Source organism: Giraffa tippelskirchi, chromosome 4 (assembly GCF_054371585.1).
Source record: "Giraffa tippelskirchi isolate mGirTip1 chromosome 4, T2T-mGirTip1v1.2.pri, whole genome shotgun sequence".
In the NCBI taxonomy this organism is placed as follows: Eukaryota; Metazoa; Chordata; class Mammalia; order Artiodactyla; family Giraffidae; genus Giraffa; species Giraffa tippelskirchi.
In genome coordinates this window covers 126,553,365-126,573,989 of record NC_137278.1, presented here as the reverse complement: position 1 = coordinate 126,573,989, position 20,625 = coordinate 126,553,365, and the positions used below count along the sequence as shown (strand labels likewise).

The 20,625-nt window shown below is 38.8% G+C and overlaps 1 protein-coding gene across 3 annotated transcripts in view; it reads left to right on the top strand.

Annotated features, from left to right (window-relative positions):
- The window catches only part of FGD6 (FYVE, RhoGEF and PH domain containing 6), a 101,462-nt gene that overhangs the window by 79,365 nt on the left and 1,472 nt on the right, over positions 1 to 20,625 (top strand). For all 3 annotated transcript variants that reach the window (XM_081592175.1, XM_081592176.1, XM_081592174.1), the window contains exons 10-20: positions 899 to 957; positions 1,041 to 1,112; positions 1,822 to 1,890; positions 2,427 to 2,510; positions 3,283 to 3,362; positions 9,615 to 9,717; positions 10,203 to 10,349; positions 11,179 to 11,281; positions 16,209 to 16,336; positions 19,382 to 19,510; positions 20,123 to 20,271. In XM_081592175.1, coding sequence (XP_081448301.1) covers positions 899 to 957; positions 1,041 to 1,112; positions 1,822 to 1,890; positions 2,427 to 2,510; positions 3,283 to 3,362; positions 9,615 to 9,717; positions 10,203 to 10,349; positions 11,179 to 11,281; positions 16,209 to 16,336; positions 19,382 to 19,510; positions 20,123 to 20,271 — 1,123 coding nt within the window. The remainder of the gene's footprint in view (positions 1 to 898; positions 958 to 1,040; positions 1,113 to 1,821; positions 1,891 to 2,426; positions 2,511 to 3,282; positions 3,363 to 9,614; positions 9,718 to 10,202; positions 10,350 to 11,178; positions 11,282 to 16,208; positions 16,337 to 19,381; positions 19,511 to 20,122; positions 20,272 to 20,625) is intronic.

The window sequence follows — 20,625 nt, the reverse complement described above, 5'->3', positions numbered from 1 at the left end:
CCACTAAAGGCCAGTGGACCTTCCTGTCATTGTGACAACCAAAAGTTATCTTACACATATCCAGGCATTCCGTAGGGGAATACTGCTGTCTTGTATTGAGAACAGCCATGGCCCAAAAGGAGACAAGGGACACTTTTTCCTTTATATGTATAATGAAGATGGTAAGACCGAGACATTCAGAAACATTTGATAAAAGCAAGAAGTTAATAAAAAGAGTGAAACACAGGTGAATGAAGCTCAGTAACCCAACTCACAAAATAATGTGAATAATTTCCTAAGGTATAGTATGCTTCCATGTGGCATTTTTCCCTCTTGGGATCAGACTAAGAAGACAGCTAAGCCCTGACCTTCTTAAATTGAAGGTTCTCATAATTCTGGTTTCCTATCCCAGGATCCTTGTCTGTCAAGGCAGTTTATCCTGGAATGGTCCTCAGCTTCCAGTTAAATCCTATTCATATCCTTGTAGACTCCAACGGCACGAATCTCAGCACAAAACAGTCCTGACTTTCTACTATTGATATGCATGGTCTATAATGTGTCTTTTTTGTTTTTGGCCAAACTGCATGGTTATGGGATCTTGGCTCCCTGATCAGAGGTTGAACCCATACTCCCTGCAGTGGAAGTCCTAACCATTGGACTGCCAGGGAATTCCCTATCATGTGTCTTCAGAGTCTGTCTTTGGTTCATTTCTTTTCATAAGTACTGTTTTTGCCTGTTTTTCCTTGGTTTTGCTCTCATCGAACTTCACCATGTATATTTCTGCCCACTCACAGTTAACTGAGCTCTTCCACTGGTCAGTGACTAGGAGCTAACCATCTTGTTGCCTGGAGTTGCTCAATGTTGTATTTCATTGGTAATGATAGTGATCAAATGCCCCTTCTGTTCTTGCATATTTTAGATGCCCTTGCTGTTGTTATAGAGGTAGCCAACCACGCCAATGACACCATGAAGCAAGGAGTAAGTATCTTCATTTCAGTGGCTGTTGTACTGTTGTACCTGGGAGCTTATGCCTTCATATGCTCTGCATTCTCTTTCTGTAGGACAACTTCCAGAAACTTATGCAAATTCAGTACAGCTTAAATGGGCACCATGAAATAGTTCAGCCTGGACGGGTAAGTGTTTTAGATTGCCTTTTACAAGCTTAATACAATGGATTTAGTCACCATTTGTGGCTATTTTCATTTGAGTTATGAAAATAGGTTTTTTGTTATTGTTAGTCTTCAGTGACCCAATCTGGATTAACTGCATTCATTCTCTCCTTTCAAAACATGCATGATTTAAGTCACTGTAACAAGAAGTCCAATTCAATTAGGAGAATGGCAATGGACCCCACAGAGTATCTGATTAAATAGGATCGTTTTATTGTGTAATACTAGCTGACCTCACACAGCTTTAAAGACAATTTCATTTCAAATCTTTAATGTAAGAGTGAATTTTGAGAGGAGGGGGAAATTATTGGTGTTTTGATGCTCTTCCTGGAGCACAAAAGTGGCCAGGGAATGAATTTAGGAAATTTACAAAGTGCAATTGTCAGGATGTTAGCTCAGCCTTGGGATGAAGTACATACTCAGTCAATTACATTTTAGACCACATGGTACCCCTGGGGTCAATATTGACTTTATAGACTTCTGCTGGCTTATCCAATTCCTAAATGACTTTAAGAGTTTTAAAAGAAACCATGGCTGTAAAAAGCTACAAGGAAACTATGCTACCCAGCCTCCACACAAAAAATCTGGGTAAAGAAGGTTGAAAAGGAAATTACATGTATACATATATTGTAGTTGTGATGGTACTAAATGGGTGTTTGTTTGGATGAATCAGGTTTTTCTCAAAGAAGGAATTCTGATGAAGCTATCTCGGAAAGTCATGCAGCCCCGAATGTTTTTCCTGGTAAGTGGCCATGTGTGTTGCTTTTGAGCCCAAGGCAGGGGAATTGCTTAGTGAAAGGAGACCTTTGTTCAGGCCAGATAAGCTTGGCACATTCAAATAGCAGTTTTAGTGGGATCTTTGACTGTCTGGAGTGCTTATTTGCATGTCAAGTATAGGAAACAAAGTCTTGTATGGTGCATAACTAGAAATTTACTTCCTTTTTGAATCTAGTTTATTTCATCTCTGATTTGGAAAAATTGATTCTGTTGGTGTTTTGTTTTGGCAGATTATAGTTCCTTAGTGGGATTTAGAATTCAGAAAATGTCAAATTTCTTACAGTACTCAGAAAGAAAGCGCATTTTCCAGAAATTGCCTTCTAGTAATATTCTAATAGAACATTCTAGGTGGTTCTGGTTTTATAAGCAGAATCTAAGTATTTTATTCAGAGAGTTTGAAGCAAATAGGTAACTTTGTTCCTTTATTCCTGTGACTTACCAATATCTTTGTAGCTGAAGTTTCTTGCTTTACTTTGTTCTATGAAATGTTTCTGCTTTCAGTTTAATGATGCCCTGTTGTATACAACACCAGTGCAGTCTGGGATGTACAAACTGAACAACATGCTATCATTGGCTGGAATGAAGGTCTGTGCATCTGTTAGAAGATATATATATTTTTTTAACCCAGAGGTATTTAGAGAAAAATCACTACAATGATCATCTTCTCATAATACTTCTCTCTTCTGTCTCCATGTGTTCCTGTTCATGTGTTCACTTATTCATTTGTTCCCTCATATATTAATTTAGTTACAAGGTATTTCCTGAGAACTGCTATAAACAAAACATGTTAATGACTTAGTGAAAAATACAAAGATGAATTGAAGCAGGATTCTTTTGTCTCCACCTTTGCTCTAAACCCACATGAGTTTAGCAACTAGTGGGGAACCAAATACACTGCATATCAACACCTATAAAATAGATGGTAATAAATAATCACTATAAAGGCACAGAGTTTGTGGGAGCTCAGAAAATAAAGAACGTGTAGCTTTTCATGGGACATGGTGGAGGGATAGTTGGCAGTGAGAAAAGAGGGAGACTTGCAGAAGTCTTTTTGGAGGAAGAGCCAAGAATCTTAACAGAGAAGGTCACATCTGGCCACACTGAGATGTGGGGAAAGGCATTCTTGGTAGAGGGAATAGTGTGAGCAAAGGCCTGAAGGTGAGAAAGTTGGGCCTTTGAGTATGTGTTTAAATTCATCTGGAGCATAGAGTGGATGAGGGAGAGTAATGTAGATCAACCTGGATATGAAGGTTGGGGGTGGGTGTCAGCAGCAAGGGCATTGAGCAGTTTTAACTGCACATCAGAGATGAGATTTTCCATAGGATGTGTCTGCTCAATTCATTTTGCTTTCTTCCAGGTCAGAAAACCCACCCAAGAAGCATATCAGAATGAACTTAAGATTGAAAGTGTAGAACGTTCCTTCATCCTCTCAGCCAGGTACATTCTACAAATACGTATAAACATTTGCCAGTATTACAGGCTCAGATACCTACAGCATTTTTCACATTTAGGCTAACAACTAGACTTATTTTTCCCCCTTCTTTTCTCTCCTAATACCATGCAGTTTGCTTTTTTTTTTAAATTTATTTTTATTAATTCATTTGACTGCGCCAGGTCTTAATTGCGGCATGTGGGATCTAGTTCCCTTACCAGAGGAACGAGATCCCAGCCCCTCAGCATTGGAAACGAGAAGTCTTAACCACTGGACCATCAGGGGAGTCCCCCATGCAGTTTACTCTTGATTTACCATGTAGGGAGAATCTCTGAGAGCTGATGCAGTAGTATGCTAGAAACACAAATATTAAAATGTTCCTCTGAATGGAGTAATAATGCTAAAAAGTGCTTTGCCAATCATTGTTTTTGAAGTGGTTATTTCAAATCCTTCTACAGTGATATGGAATGTTTTAAAAACATCCAGTGCTTTATATTTTACAAGGAAGTTTTCGTATAATATTCCAAGGTCATAACAAATCTATTGAGGTAGGTGTCATAAAAGTGAGGAAGACCAAGTTACAGAAAAATTGAGTTGTTTTCTTAAGGCTGCATTGCTGGCAAAGTCAGGATATGAACAGAACTTTTTTTGGTTTTAAATCTGTTGTTGTAATACCACATTGCCTCCAATAGAAACCTACAGTGATTTATGTGTACAGCAAAATATATGACCGTAATATAAATCAAGTGCTGAGGAAACCTGAAACTGTATGACTCATATAGGTACATTATTCAGTTTTGGCTAAGTGCCAGGAGTGGATGTGTGGCAGGATTTGACTGGTGAAGGGAGAGACACCAACAGCCCTAGCTACTCTACTGCCGGATCTGGATAACAAGTCTGGGTGGCTCTCAGACTTCACCTTCGAAGAGCAGCAAACCCTTACATGGTGCTTACTTTGTACTCGGGACTATCCTGGGTACTTTCTGTGTATTAATTCATTAAATCTTCACAATAACTTTTTTAGGTGAGTTACTACTATTGTATCCATTTAATGGTGAAAAAAGTCAACCAGCTATTAAGTAGCAGAGCCAGTGGAGCTGAAATTTGGATCTGACACTAAAATTCATACTTTTAACTGTTCTGATATTGCCTATGTCCATGGATGTCAAGGACTCAGACTAAATGTGCTGACTTCCCAAATCAGACCACAGGAGCAGCTCCCTGGGTCGTGTCACCCTTCTGAAATAGAAAGGCCACTGCTGTCTGATACTAAATCTCAGGATGACAGAAGACAAATCGTTATATTCCAGGTTTGTCACATGCTTCCCAGCTACTGGCTAGAGCAAGCAGAGCTCTGTCAAGGGAGGGAGTACCTGAAGCATCCTCCAGATCAGTATTTGAAATGTGAAAGTAGGGGACTTGCCTGGGGGCTCAGTGGTTAGGACTCCACGCTTTCACTGCCCACGGCTCAGGTTCAGTACGTGATTGGGGAACTAAGATCCCTTGAGCCGAGCAATGCAGCCAAATTTTTTTCTTTTTTTTTTAAAGAAAGTGAAAAAAAAGTTTGATCACCTGAAACTGTGTGAGTTTTCCCCTTTCTTTTCTTTCTTTCTTGAATTAGTACAAAAAATGCAAAGAATATCAAGTCCCTATATATATCAGGTTCCTGGCGAATACTTCAGGTTGGTTCTTAAAATCAAGAAGTTTATTTTCCAAGATCCAAAGAGGAAATGCTTATAGGGAAGTTAAGTTTTCAATTGCACTTACGTTTTCTAACTAAAATGTGCTTTGATAAACACACGCATGGCGTGTTCAAAGAACTGAAAAGCCATCTAGAGGTAAGACATGGTCCTGTCAGGTAGAGCTAGTAGGACTGTGGATGGATTGAATGTGAGGTATGCAGAATAATGATAAAAAAGGGGAAAGTGATTGAAAAAGGAAAAATAAATTTCCAAGGGAAGGTTAAGATGGTGTGGAAGAAAGAGAACAAACACATACTGAATGCCACCCCTGTGGCAGGCTTTCCTTCTGAATTCCCCTAATCACAGTGGGTAGCCATTCTCTTCTCCAGGGGATCTCTCAACCTAGGGTTCGAACCCAGGTCTCCCACATTACAGGCATATTCTTTACCATCTGAGCCACCGAGGAAGCCCCAAAGAGGGGATAGGAGGCCTCTTGTGATCTGGTTCCTGTCTGCCTCACCAGCTTGATCTCCATTCACTCTCCTTATCACCAGCCCCACCAAAGAATGACATGTTCCATCTGTGTGGATCTGCTAGTGAGTCTCCATGCATGCCAGCTCACTTCACATCCTTCTGCCTTGCACAGGTGGCTACTTCCACCTAGAATTCATCCCTTTGTTCAATAAATAATAAGGAGCTTCTACCCTGGGCCAGGTGTTGTACTAGGCATCAGAATACAATGGAGAATGGAAAGGGGGTTTCCTTCCCTGCGCTACAGTCCATTAGGAAAGACGTACACAAATTATTAGCACAGTCAGTTTATCAGCGTGATTCAGTAGTACACAGGAAAACTACTGGTTGCTATGAGGCTGTAAAACAAGGAGCCTTCAGTTAGGTTTGATGGAGAAAGGGCAGTTAGGGATAGCCTCCCTCAAGTCCTGTGTGTGTTGCATTATGAAGGGTAAGTAGGAGTTGGATAGCTTGGCAAAGAGAAAAGGAGGAGGCTCTTAGCCAGTAGGAGTAGTGTGAATGAAGATCCTGAGGTGGAATGCGGCATGGCGTGTTCAAAGAACTGAAAAGCCACTGTGTCTTGAACATAGCAAACGAGAGGGAGAGTGACCCGAGATAAACCCGAAGGGACAGGGAGAAAAATTATGCAGAACCGTCTTGTGGATTTTGGTCTTTAGCCTAAGAGCCACAGGAAACCACTGAAAGGTTTATACAAAGGAATGATGTGATCATATTGGCATTTTAAAAAGAATATCTAGTTACTCTGTGGAGAATAGTTTGAGAGGAAACTGAAGGAGGTGAGTAATGGGACATAGGAAATGAGAGAGGCAGTAAGATTGAGTCTTTAGCCTGGACAGTGTATCAGGTTGCTGCGATAGGTAACTGGGAGCTTTGGGGAGAAATCAGGAATTTAGGTTCAGATGTGAATGTGGAAGATCCCCTGGAGAAGAAAAGGGCAACCTACTCCAGTATTCTTGCCTGGAAAATTCCATGGACAGAGGAGCCTGGTGGGCTACAGTTCATGGGGTCTGAAAGAGTCGGACACGACTGAATGAGCACAGGCACACAGGTGCATATTGAATATGAGGTGCCTGTAAATCATCGGTCAGCACAGAGGTAGTTTATGCCAGGAGCTGGATGTTGGAAGGGAGACTGGACTAGAGGCATGTCCTGGGGACTCATCAGTTTAGAGATGATGACCGAAGGTAGCAGACTGACTGGGGGTGCGCAGAGTTCCCTGTTAAATCCTGTAATTCTTCCAGTCGCACGTTAGTCATCACCTCTGCAAAGCCTTCACTGCTACCCAAATAAGGTAGTTTGCTATTTCTGCGTTTCTTATCTACTTTACCCTTACTATATTATATGGTAATTACTTGTTCTTAGGTCTCACCTCAGTTGGGTGTCAGCACTTGGAAGTGAAGTGTACTTTTGTGCCCAGTTCACAGCATTGTACCTGGCCCATAGAAGGCTCCCAGTAAATGTTATTCAAGTGAACGGAAATGATGGGGCCTTTGGACCCCAAAGTAGCATCCCACAGTTAACACAAGAAGGTCATAGTGAGTCAGATCTAGCACACCAGAAATCCCTTCTATTGGAGAACTTTTTCCCTTAGAAATTCTTTCCAATCAGTGGAGAAAAGGTGCTTGTTTGATGCAAATTTGCTTTCTGGTAATGTCCACATTCCATAAAGAAAAGAATACTTGGCTTAACTGTGTTTTCTAGGAGGAAGATGCTGATTCTTCTTTTAACCATGTCATAAAAGCAGGGCTAGAATGTCTGCACTTGATGCTCGAGGCAAATGTGTGTGGTCTCTTGAGTCATGTTTTATCAAGAGCTGATAAACATTGTTTTGGCAGAAGCCCACACAAGAAAAAGCCAGGAATAATTAAATAAAAGAACAGCATATGTGACATGATTTGCAGTCGAATCACATTCCACATGCTCCCAGGGCTCCAGAAAAATCAGACAGCAATCCTCAAATTAGCCATCTGCCTCTCTGCTTTCTGTTACCTTTTCCAGTGATAAGTTGGGGAAGGAGAGAAGGCAGGGGGGACAGTAATATTTTATGAATGTTTTCCCAGAACCTAGGCCCATGTTCTCATAGCATAACTCTTCAGAGAACAGAAACAGAGGCTAGAGATGACCTGGTGGTGAAGGGTTCCATCCTTAGCCACACTTGGGTCTGATACCAAGTCACCATTTCATACAGCAGCCTGTTATCCAAGGCATCACAAGTGATGCAGTGGTATAGAATCTGCCTGCCGATTCAAGAAATACGGGTTTGATCCCTGGGTCGGGGAGATCCGTTGGGAAGGAAATGGCAACCCATCCCAGTATTTTTGTCTGGAGAATCCTATGGACAGAGGAGCCTGGTGGGCTCCAGTCCATGGGGTCACAGAGAGTCAGATATGACTGAGCACTTGAGTATCCTGAGCATATTATCTAAAGCAAAGTATCTAACAGTTCAGATCTTCACATTGCTTCTCTGTAGATGGAGATGGTGTGTGAAATTGGGATTGGGGGAAAGAGATATTCCTCTGAGGATATGAGGTGTGATAGCGTTTGCACAGAGAGCATTCAGCACAGTTGGCTGATATGTGGTAAATGTTAAATTAGCGGCAGCTAGTTGGGACAGTGATGGTGGAATAGTAGAGGTAACTGAGGTGGGTTTTGTTTGGTTTAGAGAGATAGGGGCTATTTCTATTCTATTTTGGTTTTGATATATAATGAAACTTTGAAAAATATACTAGTTTTAAAGTTTTATTTGTAAACTGAATGCCTTGCTTTTAATATCCATATGAGTGCATTTTCTAAATGGTATTGAAGCCATTTAGTTGGAAGGTTCATTTCTGAGAATGATTATGGTGGGGAAGGTTAAAGTATCTCCTTGATGTGCTCTGGATTTATCAAAATATGCCTATTTGTATAATTTTTTATGATGGAATTTTTCCTTTTAAAGTCATTACTTAAAAGTTACGTACTTAAAATTAGAATGAGGACTACAGTGAACTTGGTCACTAAGACTCAAAAAATTACCAAGGTTCTGCCACAGATTTTCCTTTTTTCTAAAAGTACTTTAAAACAAATGGCAAATATCAGGTCATTTTACTCCTGCATACTTGAGTATGCTTCTCTTAAAAATAAGAAAATGCACATTTTCTTACACAGTAACATTCCCTTATTATGATGGATTTTTATTATGATAGAGTTTTACATTTATTATTAAATTCTCTTTCTTTCTACAAAGACACATACATACACACACAATACCTAAAATGTGTCTCCCCTCTGGAGTTTGCAAAAGAAATGCACTGATACCAGTGATGATTCTGAGTTACCGTAGAATTTTTTTAGAGAGCCTCTTTGCAAAAATGTAGAACAAGAACGCATTTTTCTGAGCAGGCTATCCCCCTATTTGGCCCATTTCTATCTATATCTGAGTCACACACTTCCTGATGAACTGAAGGTAAGAACAGAAAATGTGATGGACTGAATTGGTAGAGGAGCCCTAACAACCACTGAAGGCTCTCTCCCTTATTAACCATGCCTTCAGCTTCTGTTTATGACACCAAAAGTATGTTTCCTTTACTCTAGTGCCCTTTCTAGAGTATTTAGTAACCTAAAAATATTTATTAATGCGTTGTAAATTTGGATTTGAAACTTGATTCCTTGGAATATTTTTAAAATCTAGGATTATATCTCAGGAAGCTCCTTGGTTATATAAGTAATCATAATTATTATTATTATTTTTTTTAATCATAATTATTAATTGCATGAATAGCCCTTAAATCGAGCAAAAATACCTCACAATTTAGGAGACTTCAAAAGCCATTCAGTTTTAGAAAATGGTATCTTTGGAAAGAAGAAAAGTGTTTGCTAAAATGCCATGTGTTCTTTAAATGCCTGCTGGTTATTTGTGCCCAGAAACCTCCAAGTTGTTGCCTGTGACTCACATTGTTGGAGAGTGGTGGAATCTGTTGCCATGGCAGAAGGAAAAAAAGTAAAAAAAAAGGCAAAGAATAAGAGCTGACATCTGGCTGATAGAACCTCTTTTGCCCCCAACAGTTCTGCCCCAGAAAGGGATGAATGGCTCGAAGCCATTTCCAGGTCAATAGAAGAGTATGCCAAGAAAAGAATCACATTCTGTCCTAGTCGGAGTCTTGATGAGGTATTGTCTTTTCCTTCGTGTGTTTTTTAAGTGCATTTCAAACCATTTTCACCTTAAAGAAACTTTTCCGAGGGGTTTAGAAAAGCAGCATATGCTTCACAGAAGGATTGGGTGTGTGCATAATTTCAGAGCCTAAATGTTTATTCTATTAATGTCTCCCTACAAGTCTAGGATAGTATATAGTGCATTCATATTTTTTTTCTGGTTATAAAACCTCACTGTAGAAAACACAGCAGTGTAGTTTGAGGAAGAAACTAATCAGCTGTCATTGCACTACCACAGGCAATGGTAGTACAATTTTGCATTAGAGGATTGTTGGAATGTAGCTAATCTTAATATCCTGAGAAGATGAAAAATACGATTGTTCCTGTTTCATCCACATCCTTAATGATACCATCAGCATTGTGAGCCACCAGTGTGAAATAAAAAGGTTTGAGCTGTAGCAGCAGTGTGCCTAGAAATAATCAGAAGTCATTCTTCTACAGGCTGACTCAGAAAATAAAGACGAGGTTAGTCCTCTTGGGTCTAAGGCTCCCATCTGGATTCCTGATACCAGGGCCACCATGTGTATGATCTGCACCAGTGAATTTACTCTGACCTGGAGACGACATCACTGCCGAGCCTGCGGAAAGGTTGGAGAGGATCACACTCACTTCCCTTGTGATTTTCAATAGCTCCACGCTGTACATGGTGAAGAAGTGTATTTCCCCTTGTAAACCATTGTAGGGTAGGGAGGAGAGAGATACTGACTCATGACTGCTATCCCCCCCTAAATATTTAGCATGAGGCAATCTTGTTAGGGAACTTACTCCTTCTACCCCAAGATTACTTTAGGATGTCAATAATAGAACATGTTCATTAAAAAAAAAAAAAAAGACTAACAAATTGACAATTAAATAGATGCTCACATTTATAGGTAATTATTGAAACTACATTTGTCCCAATACTACATTCTTAATAGGAGGAAACTTTCAGTGTTGAAGTTACCATTTGTGATGTTTCTAAGTTTTCATAACATCAGTGTAATGTGCATAGTAACAATGAAATCAGAGAGTGACTGTGAAGATTTAATGGATGTTATTTAGAGAGTGTTTAATACAGGCCAGACACTAGGAAGAGGTACAACAGAGGTATTCATGGTTGCAGCAGTTATGATGCCAATGACAGTGATGATGGTACAGCTAACACAGGACTTACTACCCACCAGGCAGTGTTCTAAACATTTTGCACCTGTTAACTCCATCAGTATGTTATTATCTGTCATAAGCATTCAGTGATAATCTGTGGCCTCTTCAAAGGTGGTATTGTGTGTGAGTTCCCTGCATACCTCTGCTGAGTTGTTATTGTGGCTCAATGACTATGTACAGGTTTTGAAAAGTAGACAGGGCTATAAATTGTAACTGATGGTTTAGATATAAAAGTTATTCTAAATGAAATGAAATAATTCCAATGTGTTTGCAGATTGTATGCCAAGCTTGTTCATCAAATAAGTATGGCTTAGATTACCTGAAAAATCAACCAGCAAGAGTATGTGAACACTGTTTCCAAGAACTGCAGAAATTAGGTAATGTGTAAGTAAAGATTTAACTGAAAACTCCTGTATGCCCCAGATGCTTGCAAAAATCCTTCTAAAAGAATTGTCATGGGGAACAATATAATTGGTGATACTTCTCTCAAAATATTAAGTATCTTGCTTTCTTAGTTAAGCTTTCTTTTTCTTTCTTTTTTTAAAATTTATTTATTTTTAATTGGAGGATAATTGCTTTAAAGTATCATGTCGGTTACTGCCATACATCAACATGAATCAGCCATGGGTATACTATGTCCCCTCCCTCTTGAACCTCCCTCCCATCTCCCACCCCTCTACATGTCACATAGCACTGAGTAGTTAAGCTTTCTTCACTCATATTTTGTGATGATTCCAGGAAAGGTTGGACTGAAACTTATTCTTATTCTGAAAAGGGTTTTGCTAGGGATTCTAATTGTAGAAGTATAATCACAGGATGAAATGCTTAGAACAGTTACAAGGGTACTTTAGCTTCTAAGTAATTTTCAAGTTGCTAGTTTCACATCTATGTGTATTACAAATCATTTTTATCAATCAGTCAACTAGTTCTCTATGAAAACATACCAAGTGGCACTTTGTTAGCCTTATTCTAATCACTTGGACTGATGTGTGAGGTTTTATTCTACATCTAAATGTGCAGCCTTTTACCAGTTACAAAATGATGAGTTATATCTGCCTGCAAGTATCCATTCCTCCAGTTAAGATGAATACAGCTCAGGTCTACATTTTGAGAAAAGATCCTTAGTTAAAATTCCTGAAACTTCAGTTCAGTTAAGTTCAGTCACTCAGTCGTGTCCGACTCTTTGCGACCCCATGAATCGCAGCACGCCAGGCCTCCCTGTCCATCACCAACTCCTGGAGTCTACCCAAACTCATGTCCATCAAGTTGGTGATGCCATCCAGCCACCTCATCCTCTGTTATCCCCTTCTCCTCCTGTCCGCAATCCTTCCCAGCATCAGGGTCTTTTCCAATGAGTCGCATCAGGTGTCCAAAGTATTGGAGTTTCAGCTTCAACATCAGTCCTTCCAGTGAACACCCAGGACTGATCGCCTTTAGGATGGACTGGTTGGATCTCCTTGCAGTCCAAGGAACTCTCAAGAGTCTTCTCCAACACCACAGTTCAAAAGCATCAATTCTTCGGCGCTCAGCTTTCTTCACAGTCCAACTCTCACATCCATACATGACCACTGGAAAAACCATAGCCTTGACTAGACAGACCTTTGTTGGCAAAGTAATGTCTCTGCTTTTAAATATGCTATCTAGGTTGGCATAACTTTCTTTCTAAAGAGTAAGCGTCTTTTAATTTCATGGCTGCAATCACTATCTGCAGTGATTTTGGAGCCCATAAAAATAAAGTCGGACACTGTTTCCACTGTTTTCCCCATCTATTTGTCACGAAGTGATGGGACCAGATGCCATGATCTTAGTTTTCTGAATGTTGAGCTTAAGCCAACTTTTTCACTCTTCTCTTTCACTTTCATCAAGAGGCTTTTTAGTTCCTCATCGCTTTCTGCCATAAGTGTGGTGTCATCTGCATATCTGAGGTTATTGATATTTCTCCCAGCAGTCTTGATTCCAGCTTGTGTTTCTTCCAGCCCAGCGTTTCTCATGATGTACTCTGCATATAAGTTAAATAAGCAGGGTGACAATATACAGCCTTGAAGTACTCCTTTTCCTAATTGGAACCAGTCTCTTGTTCCATGTCCAGTTCTAACTGTTGCTTCCTGTCCTGCATACGGGTTTCTCAAGAGACAGGTCAGGTGGTCTTGTATTCCCATCTCTTTCAGAATTTTCCACAGTTTATTTATTTATTTATTTTTTAAAGGCATTTAGTTTATTTTTCCAAAAATAATTTTGATAGAAGGTTTGAGTAATTTTTCGTGATCACAATCTTTAAATAAATTTTTTCTGACCAAAAGGTACCATTTAAGTGGACAGCTTGTCTAGATCTGCTTTTGTTAACACCCAAATACAATTAGCATGTCTGATGGTATTCCCTAGGTCTTCTTAAATTATCTACAGGCCAAGAGGCAGAGCCTAGCACATAACAAAGTATGTGCTTTATAACTGCTGGTTAGTTCAGTTTCATAACAATTAAGCAGAGCAGGTAGTCAGTATATCTAATTCACACTATTAACATACTGGTTCTTGCCTGAAGGGTCTGATCCATGCAGAGCTCCCAGTTATTCCTTCCAACCCAGGAAATAGTAAACCACAACTGCAGAGAAAGGGGGCAGCTCTACTTAGGTTAGTGCTGGCGATGTCTCAGGTCTGTTCCTTTGTTCCAACTATGAATTCAAGGTGACCAGTGTTAATTATATTCAATGATACATAGCAAATGAAATGCAAAGCAAAAAAAAGATTTGGAGACTGCTGGCAGTAAGCAGCTGCTGCTTCTCCCTTTCTTAAGAGAAGAGTGGTTTTCTATGATTGAGAGAACTAAAAATGAAAGTGAAGTCGCTCAGTCGTGTCCGACTCTTTGTGACCCCATGGACAGTAGCCTACCAGGCTTCTCCTTCCATGGGATTTTCCAGGCAAGAGTACTGCAGTGGGCTGCCATTTCCTTCTCCAAGAATTTTCCACAGTTTACTGTGATCCACACAATCAAAGGCTTTGGTGTAGTCAATAAAGCAGAAATAGATGTTTTTCTGAAACTCTCTTGCTTTTTCGATGATCCAGCGGATGTTGGCAATTTGATCTCTGGTTCCTCTGCCTTTTCTAAAACCAGCTTGAACATCTGGAAGTTCACGGTTCACGTATTGCTGAAGCCTGGCTTGGAGAATTTTGAGCATTACTTTACTAGTGTGTGAGATGAGTGCAATTGTGCAGTAGTTTGAGCATTCTTTGGCATTGCCTTTCTTTGGGATTGGAATGAAAACTGACCTTTTCCAGTCCTGTGGCCACTGCTGAGTTTTCCAAATTTGCTGGCATATTGAGTGCAGCACTTTCACAGCATCATCTTTGAGGATTTGAAATAGCTCAACTGGAATTCCATCATCTCCACTAGCTTTGTTCAGTGATGCTTCCTAAGGCCCACTTGACTTCACATTCCAGGATGTCTGGCTCTAGGTGAGTGATCACACCATCGTGATTATCTGGGTCGTGATGATCTCTTTTGTTACACAGTTCTTCTGTGTATTCTTGCCACCTCTTCTTAATATCTTCTGCTTCTGTTAGGTCCATACCATTTCTGTCCTTTATCGAGCCCATCTTTGCACAAAATGTTCCCTTGGTATCTCTAATTTTCTTGAAGAGATCTCTAGTCTTTGCCATTCTGTTGTTTTACTCTATTTCTTTGCATTGATCTCTGAGGAAGGTTTTCTTATCTCTCCTTGCTAGTCTTTGGAACTCTGCATTCAAATGGGTGTATCTTTCCTTTTCTCCTTTGCTTTTCGCTCCCCTTCTTTTCACAGCTATTTGTAAGGCCTCCTCAGACAGCCATTTTGCTTTTTTGCATTTCTTTTTCTTGGGGATGGTCTTGATTCCTGTCTCCTGAAACTTATAGGATCTAAACTTTTAAAAGATAATCCGTCATGGTGATGAAGAATAGCTTTTCATTAGCAGATGAGAATATCTAAGTGAATAAAACTAGATGACATACTATTTCAGAATCCATACATTAACAGAGGAATTGTTTGTTATTTTCTGTACACATTTTCCAAAAAGAAACATTCACCTGATCTTCCGCCAGCTTTATGTTCCTCCCTTTGTTCTCTGAATATCTAATACAGGCTTAAACATTCAAAATTCATGGTTGAATACTCCTTTGTCACCCATTTGGTCAATAAATCTGTGAAATTTATCTTTGAAAAATCTGTCCTGCTCTTGACGTCTTCACCTCCACCCTAACAAAGCCTTCATTATCTTTCATCTGGACTACTGTCCTAATTTCCTAACAGGTTTTTATGCTGCAAATCCTTCCCCTTTCCTACTGTCAGATTTACTTTTCTAAATTGAGTCTACTTCCCAGCCCAGAAGGCTTCTGACTTCCCACTGCCTAAAAGACAGTCCTTAGAACCAGTCCTTTTTTTTCCAGCTTCACCTCCAAATAGATGATCTAATTTCATATCTCTGTGCTTTTGCTTATGCTGTCTTTTCTTCACAAAGTGTTCTTCCTCCTCTTTTTTGCTTGCCAGACTCCTACTTATACCTTGATGCCAACTCAAAACTCTTATTCTTTTCCCAGCTTTCCTTGAACCTCTGCAGTCAAAATTAATTACTGCCTCCTCTTGTCTTATAGTCTCTTTTCAAAAATTTTGTTCATTGTAATGTTATTTGGTCATGTATTTAGATACTATATGATGTTAGTTTTTTTTTTTTTTAAGTCAGGAGAGAAGTTTTTTCAATTTAGTTTTTTAAGTTGGTAGTACATGAACATGTTTCAGAATTCTAAAGGCTGCTGCTGCTGCTGCTAAGTCACTTCAGTCGTGTCCGACTCTGTGCGACCCCATAGACGGCAGCCCACCAGGCTCCGCCGTCCTTGGGATTCTCCAGGCAAGAATACTGGAGTGGGTCGCCATGTCCTTCTCCAGTGCATGAAAGGGAAAAGTGAAAGTGAAGCCGCTCAATCATGTCCGACTCTTAGCGACCCCATGGACTGCAGCCTACCAGGCTCCTCTGTCCATGGGATTTTCAGGCAAGAGTACTGGAGTGGGGTGCCATTGCCTTCTCCATTCTAAAGGCACAAAGGGGCAATTGTTTCATTTGGTTTGCAGTTGAAAAAAGTAAAAAATCATAGACAATGGAAAGTCTTCCTCCCACTCAACTTCCACCCATTTGGCTTACTTTCCCAGGGGTCTTAGTGTCACAAGTTTCTTAAGTATCCTTCTATGGATATTTTGTATAACAGTGTTTATTGACTTGGATTAAATAGATTGCAGAATGTTTACCATTGGTTCCATAAGTGCACCTCGTTTGTTTTAGATCACCAGCACTCTCCTAAGTTTGGATCCCCTGGAAATCACAAATCTCCTTCCAGTGCCTTATCATCAGTCTTACATAGTATTCCATCAGGGAGGAAACAGAAAAAAATCCCAGCTGCTCTTAAAGAAGTAAGTGTTTCCATTAAACTTGCAACTTGATAGAGGCTGAATTATTCATACCCAGATAGTACTTTAGTTTTTCTCTAATAAAGGAAGACGTCATTTCCCACCACTGTTAAGACATGCATTTTAATACTGAAGATGGATGTGGCTGAGGCCTCCCTTATCTCCCTTATGACCTGAGTCATTTAGAAAATGACTATTGAAAGGTTTGGAAAACATTTTATAGCAGTGATAGAAAGTAAAGATAACTTGGACTCGTGTTAATTTTTAAAATTACTTTGAGGAGACCCCTTATCAGAGGGAAGAAGTCTGTAAACTATTGGGGGCATTTTGTTAGCATTTACTCATCTGTATTGCTTAATTTTTTTTAGGCATTAGTAGGTTATATACAACTGATATAGTAGGTTGTTCACTGATAGTAGGTTGTTCTTCCTTCAACTTGACAGAAAAAATTTTAAGTTTTAATAACCTACAAAGCTTGACCTGCCCCTGAAGTAAATCCATAGGCGTCACTGATATCCTGTCCCAGTTCCTCAAAGTCAAGTGTTAAATCAGCCAATGTCGAGAGATCAAATAGTCCTGCCTTTCTAGTCACTCCTATTTTGGTTAGTTTATTAATTGGTTTTGTGCCCAGGAAAGTAGTGTTTTAAATTTTGTTCTCTCGCTTGTTTGCTGTGGAGGTGTTCCATCATGAAAAGTGGAAGAAAGGAACTCTAAAAATTTGACCAAGATCATATTCCTTACGTAAAGTTGAGCATAGTTCATCATGGCTGTTGAAACACTAGGAAGTGATTTATAGCCAGTCTCATGAAATAGTAAGAATAGGATTTACAGTTCCATTTGCCAAGTTTCATATGGAACTGAATAAGCCAGCTCAGTGAATACCTCTCAACTCTTTTTCTTCTATCATGCAATTGCTGAATCTAAGTCTACATTCAAAAGCTTTAAAGTTTTTAACCAACTGAAATAATTTTCAGTTCTTTGTAATTTTTCACTTCTCCATGTTGATGTCACTGTTTATAAATATAATTCTGACACGTGCTCCCCTCTTTAGTCAGAACTCCACAGAGTTTTTGGCTACAAAAACTCTTTATGGTCTATAAACTAGACTCAACCTAATTGCAGTCCTCTTTTGTACATCTTTCTACCCAACCACACAAATGGGCCTTCCAGTTTCAAATCTGTGTGGAATCAGAAACTTTAACAAGCATTCTCAATGATTCAGGTGTATGTCTACTGAAGTTGGAAAACCATTGCTTTGCTCCTCTGTGGCCACACAGGGGAAATTCATTTTTCCAGTTAAGTTCTATACAAGTCAAAGCGGTCTCCTTGGAAACCTGTGTTTTTTTGTCTTTTGTTTTAAATGGGGGTGAAATTCACATAACACATAATTAACTGTTTAAAGATATACAATTCAGTAGTATTTGGTGTATTCACAATGATGTGTAACTACTGTATTGCTCCAGTTTCAAAACTTTTTCATCACCTCATAAAAACACCCATGTGTGTTTAATAATCATTCCCAGCCCCTACCCCTACGCCCTGGCAACCATGAATCTGCTCTCTGTATTCATCTGTTCTCAATCTGTCATGTAAAAGGAGTCATGCAATATATGATCCTGAATGTTTGGCTTCTTTTACTTAGCACAATGTTTTTGAGGTTCAGCCAAGTGATAGCATGTATCAGCACTTTCGTTTTTGTGTCTGAATAGTACTCCTTTTTAGGTATATACCACAACTTAGCCATTTATCTGTTGATGGACACTTGGGTTGTTTCCACCTTTTGGCTATTGTGAATAATGCTGCTATAAACATTAGTGTACAGATTTCCATGTGGACTTACGTGTCCATTTGTCTTGGTTGTATACCTAGGAGTGAAATTGCTTGATCATATAATAATCCTATATTTAACTTTTTTAAGGAATTGGAAAGTTTTTTCTTATTCCATTGATGTTCAGTACATTTTTAGAAATTCATTTTTTAGAATTACATACTTTCAAAACTCCAGTACCCTCAGTAATGGCAGACTGTGTCTCTTGAATTGATAATTTCACTTATTTTTTAAATAAATCATTAGAATGAAAGTTTTGTGAATCAATTAGGTGATTAAGCTGGTTTAACACTAATTTTTCTTTTAAAAAGATAATAGAGGACTATGTATGATTATTCAGTATTGTGATTAGTCTTATATGACTATTAAATTAATTGTAAAATATTCCAAAAGAGCAATGTACAAAATATTTGGGGCAATGATAGTAACACTTAACCTAAGTACATAGTATCAGTAATATCACAATGTAACTGCATTTTAAAAGAAACCTCCTTTGAATGTAAATGTTGTAGTTTTCCTTTTTTTTAATTACTTGGTAGTCTTATATAGAATGTTGTTTCTGTATACAGATTTACTTGCACTTAATAGACATACTAATTTAACATTAGATATAAATTTTCCACTTGGGACTTTGCTGGCAGTCCAGTGGTTAAGACTCTGAGCTCCCAGTGCAGGGAGCACGGGTGTGATCCCTGTCCAGGAAACTAAGATTCCTACAAGCTGCATGACCCCCTCCCTCCAAAAATAGAAAATTTCATGTTTACTTATCTGTTGATGTAATTTGTGGAAATCCAAAGTTATCTCAGAACGAAAGTTAAAGGTTTAAGTAATTTTCCCTAACACCCCTAAATGAGAGCAATAAACAACATATACTGTCCCCAAAACACAGCTTTTAAAAGGCATTTTTGTCATTTGAAATTATTATTCATCTCCTGGCAACCCAGAAAACATAGTGGAACCCACTAAGAAACCTATACATGCAAGCACAGGTAAACCACATAAAATTCTGGAATTGCTTCTAAAAGGAAGGATTTTATGCTCGTGGTAATGGCAATATTCAATCTGTACAGTAGCAGATTTTGATAAAAACAGTTTCATTCTTAAACACGATATTATTATGGTTATTGCTTTCAGCATCAATGATCAAAAACAATTTTGTTATTTTAAATTTTGGTTTTGTCTAAAAACTATTAAACTGTGTATGGGGTTTGCTTATTTAGGTATCAGCAAACACAGAAGATTCCTCTATGAGTGGCTACTTGTACAGATCGAAGGGCAATAAAAAACCTTGGAAACACTTGTGGTTTGTCATAAAAAATAAAGTACTATATACATATGCTGCAAGTGAGGTAAGATCTGAAATGTAAACCTGAATAATATGGAGTCTTGTTTTATAGTGCCACCTAGAAATAATTAGCATTGGCCTAATCTATTTGTCTACATTTTTGCTTTTGCTTTGCTTTGAGAGGGGGAGATATTACTGTTGTTCTTGATATGAACAGTTTCCTTGTTTTGTACCTAAAGATACTCAAAGATGTTAGGAATTTTCCATAGTGTTAAAATGTTAAGTTTGGGGGATATCATGTGACTACTGACTACTTCACTGAAGGCAGAAGTTTGGCGAGACTGGGGTATGTCACCTTTCTGAGCTGTGTTTTTTGCATCCATAAAATGAAAGTAATGTAATTACTCACTTCCCATGGTTGTAGGGAAATAACGTGAAATCAGTGAATATGAACACATTGAAAACTGTCTACTGCAGTGTCTGTCTGATGGGTGGGGAGGGGGTGGCCCAATAAATATTGTTGAATAAATGAAAAGTGAATTAGTTGCTAGAATTACCATTGTTTTATATGTTTGTTTGTTTGAAATTAAATTAGAGCTTTGCAGATAAAGAGTTGTAGGTCTGAATTTTGTATCATTTTAAAAGTCCGTCTTCCTTTGTGTCTTTGTAAATTTAGGACGTGGCAGCTTTGGAGAGTCAACCTTTACTAGGATTCACAGTCAGTCAAGTCAAAGATGAGAATTCAGAGTCTAAAGTGTTTCAGTTACTGCACAAAAACATGCTATTTTATGTATTCAAAGCAGATGATGCTCACTCAGCTCAGAAGTGAGTAATTTAGGCTTTTTTTTTCATACATGAGATTTCAAATTGTTACTTTAAATGATTGATTTTAAAAATAACCTACTTCCATGCATGGGATCAACGAAGAATATAAATCAGAAATCCCATTTAGAAAGATTTAACATATTATTCAAACTCTTTAGAATTGTTTTAAAGATAGGCAAGAGTATCTGGAATATTTTCAGGAAGCAGAGAGGAAAAGAAAATAGGTAGTTCTGTCCAAAATATTTTGTGTACACATGACCTCCGAGGAAGCAGCGTGAAGCTGCTCTGATGAAAGGAAGGGAAGCGGAGGTATTTGACCTCTCCTCCAATGAGGTGAAGAATTTTCTCTTGAAA